At 45.1% G+C, this 10,196-nt stretch overlaps 2 protein-coding genes across 2 annotated transcripts; one reads left to right on the forward strand and one right to left on the reverse strand.

Annotated features, from left to right (window-relative positions):
* Positions 1–1,599: 1,599 nt before the first annotated feature.
* Positions 1,600–2,584, reverse strand: LOC141953288 (olfactory receptor 10A7-like). Its single transcript, XM_074891757.1, is given in 2 exon segments — positions 1,600–1,992; positions 1,994–2,584. Coding segments are annotated over 2 exon segments (951 nt in total). The 5' UTR covers positions 2,552–2,584.
* Positions 2,585–8,482: 5,898 nt separating this feature from the next.
* LOC141953287 (olfactory receptor 10A7-like) lies at positions 8,483–9,467 on the forward strand. The gene is given in 2 exon segments (XM_074891756.1): positions 8,483–9,073; positions 9,075–9,467. Coding segments are annotated over 2 exon segments (951 nt in total). The 5' UTR covers positions 8,483–8,515.
* Positions 9,468–10,196: the final 729 nt, after the last annotated feature.

Consider the following 10,196-nt stretch of genomic DNA (forward strand, 5'->3'; position numbering starts at 1 on the left):
TGTATCACTATAAATGTATTTAACGTTATGGATGCTGGTGTCAATGGGTGGGATTAGTGGGTGAAACGCACCTCCCTTATATCAGGGAGAGATTCCCATCCCATCGGTTGAGGTGCCTGCTGTGTAGGTATCTGCAAGCAAGCTGGGTTTCTGGGTTTCCACTGTCGGCAGAGGAGATCTAACTGATACCTCGGTGAAGTCCAGAGGACTGTTTGTCTCACCTTGTGGTCAGCAATGACTCACTTGTCAAGATGTCCCTGAGTCCATGGAACCTCACACAACCAGCTGTTGCGTTAAGAGCTCCATGAGAAGCCATCTGCATGGGAGGCAACACAAGTCCTATTAGCTGGTGTCCTTTCACAGGTGACAGAGATCTATGCAGCAGTCCAGGGTAAAAGTGTCTCACCCTGAAGCAGACAACAACTTTTGGCCTGAGCAATCAGGCCCTACACGTGCCAGGTTCTCGTTGCTGAGCAGAGAGGGTCTCAGGAGACCATCAGGGCTGTAGGCATCTGCACTACAGAGTTTAACTTCAGACAGGTGGAGTCTGAGCTTGACAGCAGAGCTTGGTTTTGTGCCGTAGTGAAACAATGCTCTTTAGTCTTCTGGTTACAGAAGGATTCGCTTTACCAGCAGAGGAACAGTGGAAATATTAATTATAGGTGAAGCTGGAAAAACTGAAGTGGCATGTGATAATCAGAATTATGGTGAATGATCCCATTGGTGACCTTCAATAATGTGTTGACCTTGGCTGGCTGCCAGGTGCCCACCAAGCTGCTCTATCACTCCCCTCCCTCAGCAGGATGGGGGGAGAAAATAAGGACAGGGAGATGACTCACCACATACCGTCATGGGACAAAGAGACTCTTCTTGGGAAAATTAATTTAATTTATTGCCAATTAATAACAGACTAGGATACTGAGAAATAAAAAACAAAGCCAAAATCACCTTCCCACCACCTCTCTTCTTTCTAGGCTCAACTTCACTCCCGACTCCAAGATGTTTGTGGTGCTGTTCTATATGAAGTGCTTAGTTCTTCCTGGAAACAGGGAATGAGCATTAGTTGCTCTTCCTTTCCTTTGCCTTCCCCACACCTTCAATAAAAAAATGAGTCTCTTCAAGAAGTGAAGTGATTTCTTTAACACTTTCATCCAGTGGATCTCTTTTCTGCTGGAAGGAATGGAAATCATAACAAGGAAAAAAAGTCAAATCAACACACCTATTCACTATCCATTTGTGTATGCTTAGTCTGAAAAGGTGACTGTAAAAGAATGTTTCTGAAGTGAGAGGGGCAGCTGAGCTCCTGCAGTGAAAGTGATGACTTCCAACCTGAGTACCTGCAGAAGATGTAGGAAGTGGGATGGGTTTTGGCTCTCTGTTTTAGAAGAAATGCCTGGTATAATTTTCGTACTCCTAGAGGAAGAAACGGAAATGGAAATTCTAAATATTTTGCTTCCGAAGCAAAGGACAAGGACAAAATACTCTCAAGTATGAAATATCTCTTTGTTTCTGGTGTTTCCAGTGAGCTAGTAAAACTTACACACCTACCAAAAATGGAGATAACATTTTTAAACTACATATTCATGGACAAGTAAAGATTTACTTCTTCATCAGCTCAGCCACCGTTCCAATTAGCACCTCTTTCACATCTTTATTCCTCAGGCTGTAAATCAGGGGGTTTAACATAGGAGTTATGGCTGTGTATACGAGAGGCAGAAATTTCTTAACGTCTTGTGAATAACTGGCTTTAGGCTGTAAGTAAATTAAAGTCCCACTTCCACAGTACATTGTTACAACAATGAGATGTGAGGAACAGGTGGAGAAGGTCTTGTGTCTGCCCTCAGTAGAGGAAATCTTCAGGATGCTGGAGATGATGCAGGCATAGGATACCAGGATGAGACAAAATGGTGCAAAGATGACCAGCACTGTGGCTGTAATGATCTGCTTTTCATAGAAAGATGTGTCAGTGCAGGAGAGCATAATGAGGGGGGGGAATATCACAGAAGAAGTAGTTAATCTTCTTGGGCCCACAAAATGTCAGTGTGAACACCCAAGATGTGTGCACCACAGACACAACATTACCACTGCAGAACGACAGCAGGACCAAGGAATGACAAACTCTGCTGTTCATGATGATTGAATATCTAAGGGGGTTGCATATGGCCACGTAACGGTCATAAGCCATGGCTGCCAAAAGGTACCATTCTGTGGCTCCTGAGAAAATCACACAGTAGAGCTGTGTGGCACAGCCCGTGTAGGAAATGCTCCTGTCCTCTGACAGGAAGTTTACCAGCATCTTGGGGACAACGGTTGATGCTGTGGAAATATCCAGGAAGGACAAGACCCGGAGGAAGAAGTACATGGGCGTGCGGAGGGTAGGGTGCACTGTGACCATGAAGATGAGAAGATTCCCAATGATGGTGAAGGTGTACATTAAGCAGAATGTGAAGAACAGCAAGTGCTGCAGTTCTGGGTGGTTGGACAATCCAGAGAGGACAAATGCCGTCAGCAGGGTGTGGTTTCCTGGTTCTGGTCCCTCTGTTGGCTTCATCTGGGAGGAATCAAATGGACAGACTGTCAGCGGGGTAGTCGCTGTACCAGATCATGGTGCTTCAGCCAGTTACAGAAGTGAGGAGTCTCTTGGGAATCCCCGGAGAGCCACTGGATCAAAGGGTGCAACTCTAGAGCTGGCTTAGCTGAACAGAGTAAGACAGCAATGGCTGTGTGTGCTGAAAGCACATGATGTTAGTGCTCTCTAAGTTTCATAGTCTGGGATAGTGACCAAGGAGGCAGCAATGAAGAGTCGGTATTAAAGGCTTGGCTCCATCATGGGTGTAGGGTTAATTGCTGGAAACACATGCTCCCCCAAAATGTCAGGTCTGTTGTCCCAGCTGATTCCATAGGCACCTTCTGCACTGATGGAAAGCCCAGCTGACAACCAAAAAACCAACAGTCCAAGGAAAGCAAAAGCATTTTGCTGCCCTGGGGGTGCAGTGGGCACTGCTCCACTTAGGAGCACCTGCTTGCACTCTGCTGGGACCTAGTTTTTTCTACTGAGTGGGGTAGACCTGCAGGGCAGGCAGCCTTCCTCCAAGACATGTGACGTAGCTTAGAGGAGCCCAACCTTAGATGAAAGCCAGGGAAGCTCAGTCTGTGGGAGGCTTTGGCTCATATTCACAGCCTTCCCCAGCTGTCAGTGAGACAGAAAGACTTCTGAGCTCAGCTCCAGGGAAAGCACCCCCAAATGGAGCAAGTAGAAGCCGTGAGGGAAGACCTAAACCAACTCCTGTCGCTGGAGGAAAGCCCAGTTGACAACAAAAAACACCCATAGTTCAGAAAAAAGCAAAACCAAAAAAAGCAAAACCAAATACCCTTTGTCTAGAGACAGGCAAAGGAAGAAGGAATAATTAGGGGGAAAGATGCCCACAGAGAACACTAAGGACGTGCAAAGGCTGAAGCTCAGTACTGTCTATCTGCTTCATTAGTCACACTGCCTCATTACCTGATGAGTGTTGCCGTGTGTGTGATGCTGATAGGATATTCCTGCAGCGCTGTGCCGGCCGTGGTAGCTTTGTCTTTTCTCACTGCCCAGAATGGGAAACTGATGCACAGAAAGAGAGAAGAAATTAGCCGCCCACAGAGGAGAAAGTGGTCATTAATTCTTGTCATCTCTTATCAAAGGGGCAACCAACCACTGGGCTACACCAGTAAATCTCAAGGCACAGAATGCATTTTGGCAGCAGAAATGTATCCATATATGGGGACAGAGGGGGGAAGAAGCTTTCCACTGTACACACATGGACCTGGTCAACACATCACAGCACACAGAGAAGGTCCCATCACGAAAGCAAGAGCAGTGCCTACAGCCCTGTCACGATTCAGTCCCTCCTCGTACTGGCTCCGTCTAATTTCTCTTTCTGCTATAACGTAACTCACACAATATGCCTTTTTGTCCGTGGGTTTTTCTAACATGAACGTGAAAGCGAAAGCTGTGGAACTGGGAGCCACAGATGATTTTGACTTACAAGCACAATAAAGAGACTATTAACGTTCCCAGGCATTTAAAGGTCTCATGTATTTAAAAGGAATCTTTCTGGTTTTGACTGTTTCCATTCACACAGAAATGACAGAACACTGTGTTATCTGAAGCTCCAAATTCTGAGAGATCCCTCAATATAACCTGTGCATAACAGAATAGAGAATGACCTTAAAAATTCCCTGCAGTTTGTAATGGCACACACTCATGCGAGTTTTCTTAACCTGCTGGATCCATGTAGCTGAAGAAGAATCTAATTCTGCTCTTTGACCCCTTGTGAAAGTTTTGGACGCTTGCTTTGGTCATTAGCTGTGAATTAAAGTCAATAAAATGCACAGCAGTCATTGTTTTACTGATAGGTTAGCATTTTATTCCCTAATGCAGAAGACCTCTCAGAAACAACTCTCACTTTGTGTAATTCTTGTTCAGTGGCTATGAGGGCCTTGAAGTGTTGGTCTTAGTTCTTCCTTCGATTTGCTTTATGTATTCACAATAAGCATTCTGAAGTAAGTGTCCTACCTTCAGCAGCTCTGCCATCCAGTGCCTCCAAAATGGATCATGCAAATCTCACTAGAAGAATTTCCTCTGTTTTCTTACATTAGGGACAGCGTTGGCCGATCGATGACTCCTACAGTCAGCTTACGTTGCAGATTTTAAATTGCATTTCAAATGCAGATGCCCTCCTGCCACAGTTTGAATAATCTGTGACATTAGCACATGATATATTCCATGGAACGTCAGGCATGTTTTCTCCAAAGCACCATAAATAGAATTTACTTGTCCTTCACACAGATATCATAAATGACAGTTGCCAAAGACTAGCCTTACAGAGAAGAAGAAGAGGAATTTGCTAAAATTGTTTCAACTTAGTAGACTTGGATGCAACTGAAAAGTTAAAGATCTCAGTGCATCTTTTTCTTTTTCTTTCTTTTTTTTTTTTTTTTTTTTTTTCTTTTTTTTTGCCAAGAAGAGAACAGCTGGGCTACATCAGAGACATGGCTTACTCCAGGTTTAAGTAGAGTCTCTTGAAATCCCTATTTCCCCTATGGGTGGGATTGATTTCAGCTGATTTTAGAAATGTCATAACTGGTTGTTCAACCCTCTATGGGCAATGGGAGGTAACAAGCCAATTATATACTTACAATAGCAGATGAAATGCTGTTTGGAATGGCACCTTTCCCTCCATTGTCTGTGAAGTGGGACCAGAGTGACTCCTTCAGACTTAGGCATATCATGTCTTACGTGTCTAACACTATGAATTGTGCGTCCTCAGCCAGCTGATGATCAATTGTTAACTAAGAATGTCTGAAAAATAGCTGAAAACATCAAGGGGTGTGTGATTCAAAGGACAGCATTAGCCTGATCGAGCCTACTGCCTTTGTCTAATTGGACTGGATGCCTTTACGGGCAGTGCTGTCTCTTGTAGCAGAGGTTTCATTCAGTTCTCCCTACTCACATTCAAATCTTCAGTCTTAACTGACTTTCACCCCTTCCCTTCCCTTCCCTTCCCTTCCCTTCCCTTCCCTTCCCTTCCCTTCCCTTCCCTTCCCTTCCCTTCCCTTCCCTTCCCTTCCCTTCCCTTCCCTTCCCTTCCCTTCCCTTCCCTTCCCTTCCCTTCCCTTCCCTTCCCTTCCCTTCCCTTCCCTTCCCTTCCCTTCCCTTCCCTTCCCTTCCCTTCCCTTCCCTTCCCTTCCCTTCCCTTCCCTTCCCTTCCCTTCCCTTCCCTTCCCTTCCCTTCCCTTCCCTTCCCTTCCCTTCCCTTCCCTTCCCTTCCCTTCCCTTCCCTTCCCTTCCCTTCCCTTCCCTTCCCTTCCCTTCCCTTCCCTTCCCTTCCCTTCCCTTCCCTTCCCTTCCCTTCCCTTCCCTTCCCTTCCCTTCCCTTCCCTTCCCTTCCCTTCCCTTCCCTTCCCTTCCCTTCCCTCCTTCTTCTCATCTTCTAGGCCCATGACATGTGCTGACTCACACCATTTATCTATGATCAAGAGGCAGTGAGAACAGAATGCACGGTGGTCATGTGTTGGAGGAAGGCTGAGGTATATAATACAGCAAATAGATTCAGAGTCAAATCTGGCTGCTCAAAGCATTGCACTGAGATCTTTAACTTTTCAGTTGCATCCAAGTCTACTAAGTTGAAACAATTTTAGCAAATTCCTCTTCTTCTTCTCTGTAAGGCTAGTCTTTGGCAACTGTCATTTACGATATCTGTGTGAAGGACAAGTAAATTCTATTTATGGTGCTTTGGAGAAAACATGCCTGACGTTCCATGGAATATATCATGTGCTAATGTCACAGATTATTCAAGCTGTGGCAGGAGGGCATCTGCATTTGAAATGCAATTTAAAATCTGCAACGTAAGCTGACTGTAGGAGTCATCGATCGGCCAACGCTGTCCCTAATGTAAGAAAACAGAGGAAATTCTTCTAGTGAGATTTGCATGATCCATTTTGGAGGCACTGGATGGCAGAGCTGCTGAAGGTAGGACACTTACTTCAGAATGCTTATTGTGAATACATAAAGCAAATCGAAGGAAGAACTAAGACCAACACTTCAAGGCCCTCATAGCCACTGAACAAGAATTACACAAAGTGAGAGTTGTTTCTGAGAGGTCTTCTGCATTAGGGAATAAAATGCTAACCTATCAGTAAAACAATGACTGCTGTGCATTTTATTGACTTTAATTCACAGCTAATGACCAAAGCAAGCGTCCAAAACTTTCACAAGGGGTCAAAGAGCAGAATTAGATTCTTCTTCAGCTACATGGATCCAGCAGGTTAAGAAAACTCGCATGAGTGTGTGCCATTACAAACTGCAGGGAATTTTTAAGGTCATTCTCTATTCTGTTATGCACAGGTTATATTGAGGGATCTCTCAGAATTTGGAGCTTCAGATAACACAGTGTTCTGTCATTTCTGTGTGAATGGAAACAGTCAAAACCAGAAAGATTCCTTTTAAATACATGAGACCTTTAAATGCCTGGGAACGTTAATAGTCTCTTTATTGTGCTTGTAAGTCAAAATCATCTGTGGCTCCCAGTTCCACAGCTTTCGCTTTCACGTTCATGTTAGAAAAACCCACGGACAAAAAGGCATATTGTGTGAGTTACGTTATAGCAGAAAGAGAAATTAGATGGAGCCAGTACGAGGAGGGACTGAATCGTGACAGGGCTGTAGGCACTGCTCTTGCTTTCGTGATGGGACCTTCTCTGTGTGCTGTGATGTGTTGACCAGGTCCATGTGTGTACAGTGGAAAGCTTCTTCCCCCCTCTGTCCCCATATATGGATACATTTCTGCTGCCAAAATGCATTCTGTGCCTTGAGATTTACTGGTGTAGCCCAGTGGTTGGTTGCCCCTTTGATAAGAGATGACAAGAATTAATGACCACTTTCTCCTCTGTGGGCGGCTAATTTCTTCTCTCTTTCTGTGCATCAGTTTCCCATTCTGGGCAGTGAGAAAAGACAAAGCTACCACGGCCGGCACAGCGCTGCAGGAATATCCTATCAGCATCACACACACGGCAACACTCATCAGGTAATGAGGCAGTGTGACTAATGAAGCAGATAGACAGTACTGAGCTTCAGCCTTTGCACGTCCTTAGTGTTCTCTGTGGGCATCTTTCCCCCTAATTATTCCTTCTTCCTTTGCCTGTCTCTAGACAAAGGGTATTTGGTTTTGCTTTTTTTGGTTTTGCTTTTTTCTGAACTATGGGTGTTTTTTGTTGTCAACTGGGCTTTCCTCCAGCGACAGGAGTTGGTTTAGGTCTTCCCTCACGGCTTCTACTTGCTCCATTTGGGGGTGCTTTCCCTGGAGCTGAGCTCAGAAGTCTTTCTGTCTCACTGACAGCTGGGGAAGGCTGTGAATATGAGCCAAAGCCTCCCACAGACTGAGCTTCCCTGGCTTTCATCTAAGGTTGGGCTCCTCTAAGCTACGTCACATGTCTTGGAGGAAGGCTGCCTGCCCTGCAGGTCTACCCCACTCAGTAGAAAAAACTAGGTCCCAGCAGAGTGCAAGCAGGTGCTCCTAAGTGGAGCAGTGCCCACTGCACCCCCAGGGCAGCAAAATGCTTTTGCTTTCCTTGGACTGTTGGTTTTTTGGTTGTCAGCTGGGCTTTCCATCAGTGCAGAAGGTGCCTATGGAATCAGCTGGGACAACAGACCTGACATTTTGGGGGAGCATGTGTTTCCAGCAATTAACCCTACACCCATGATGGAGCCAAGCCTTTAATACCGACTCTTCATTGCTGCCTCCTTGGTCACTATCCCAGACTATGAAACTTAGAGAGCACTAACATCATGTGCTTTCAGCACACACAGCCATTGCTGTCTTACTCTGTTCAGCTAAGCCAGCTCTAGAGTTGCACCCTTTGATCCAGTGGCTCTCCGGGGATTCCCAAGAGACTCCTCACTTCTGTAACTGGCTGAAGCACCATGATCTGGTACAGCGACTACCCCGCTGACAGTCTGTCCATTTGATTCCTCCCAGATGAAGCCAACAGAGGGACCAGAACCAGGAAACCACACCCTGCTGACGGCATTTGTCCTCTCTGGATTGTCCAACCACCCAGAACTGCAGCACTTGCTGTTCTTCACATTCTGCTTAATGTACACCTTCACCATCATTGGGAATCTTCTCATCTTCATGGTCACAGTGCACCCTACCCTCCGCACGCCCATGTACTTCTTCCTCCGGGTCTTGTCCTTCCTGGATATTTCCACAGCATCAACCGTTGTCCCCAAGATGCTGGTAAACTTCCTGTCAGAGGACAGGAGCATTTCCTACACGGGCTGTGCCACACAGCTCTACTGTGTGATTTTCTCAGGAGCCACAGAATGGTACCTTTTGGCAGCCATGGCTTATGACCGTTACGTGGCCATATGCAACCCCCTTAGATATTCAGTCATCATGAACAGCAGAGTTTGTCATTCCTTGGTCCTGCTGTCGTTCTGCAGTGGTAATGTTGTGTCTGTGGTGCACACATCTTGGGTGTTCACACTGACATTTTGTGGGCCCAAGAAGATTAACTACTTCTTCTGTGATATTCCCCCCCCTCATTATGCTCTCCTGCACTGACACATCTTTCTATGAAAAGCAGATCATTACAGCCACAGTGCTGGTCATCTTTGCACCATTTTGTCTCATCCTGGTATCCTATGCCTGCATCATCTCCAGCATCCTGAAGATTTCCTCTACTGAGGGCAGACACAAGACCTTCTCCACCTGTTCCTCACATCTCATTGTTGTAACAATGTACTGTGGAAGTGGGACTTTAATTTACTTACAGCCTAAAGCCAGTTATTCACAAGACGTTAAGAAATTTCTGCCTCTCGTATACACAGCCATAACTCCTATGTTAAACCCCCTGATTTACAGCCTGAGGAATAAAGATGTGAAAGAGGTGCTAATTGGAACGGTGGCTGAGCTGATGAAGAAGTAAATCTTTACTTGTCCATGAATATGTAGTTTAAAAATGTTATCTCCATTTTTGGTAGGTGTGTAAGTTTTACTAGCTCACTGGAAACACCAGAAACAAAGAGATATTTCATACTTGAGAGTATTTTGTCCTTGTCCTTTGCTTCGGAAGCAAAATATTTAGAATTTCCATTTCCGTTTCTTCCTCTAGGAGTACGAAAATTATACCAGGCATTTCTTCTAAAACAGAGAGCCAAAACCCATCCCACTTCCTACATCTTCTGCAGGTACTCAGGTTGGAAGTCATCACTTTCACTGCAGGAGCTCAGCTGCCCCTCTCACTTCAGAAACATTCTTTTACAGTCACCTTTTCAGACTAAGCATACACAAATGGATAGTGAATAGGTGTGTTGATTTGACTTTTTTTCCTTGTTATGATTTCCATTCCTTCCAGCAGAAAAGAGATCCACTGGATGAAAGTGTTAAAGAAATCACTTCACTTCTTGAAGAGACTCATTTTTTTATTGAAGGTGTGGGGAAGGCAAAGGAAAGGAAGAGCAACTAATGCTCATTCCCTGTTTCCAGGAAGAACTAAGCACTTCATATAGAACAGCACCACAAACATCTTGGAGTCGGGAGTGAAGTTGAGCCTAGAAAGAAGAGAGGTGGTGGGAAGGTGATTTTGGCTTTGTTTTTTATTTCTCAGTATCCTAGTCTGTTATTAATTGGCAATAAATTAAATTAATTTTCCCAA

The sequence above is a fragment of the Strix uralensis genome, chromosome 22 (genome assembly GCF_047716275.1).
Source record: "Strix uralensis isolate ZFMK-TIS-50842 chromosome 22, bStrUra1, whole genome shotgun sequence".
NCBI classification, from domain to species: Eukaryota; Metazoa; Chordata; class Aves; order Strigiformes; family Strigidae; genus Strix; species Strix uralensis.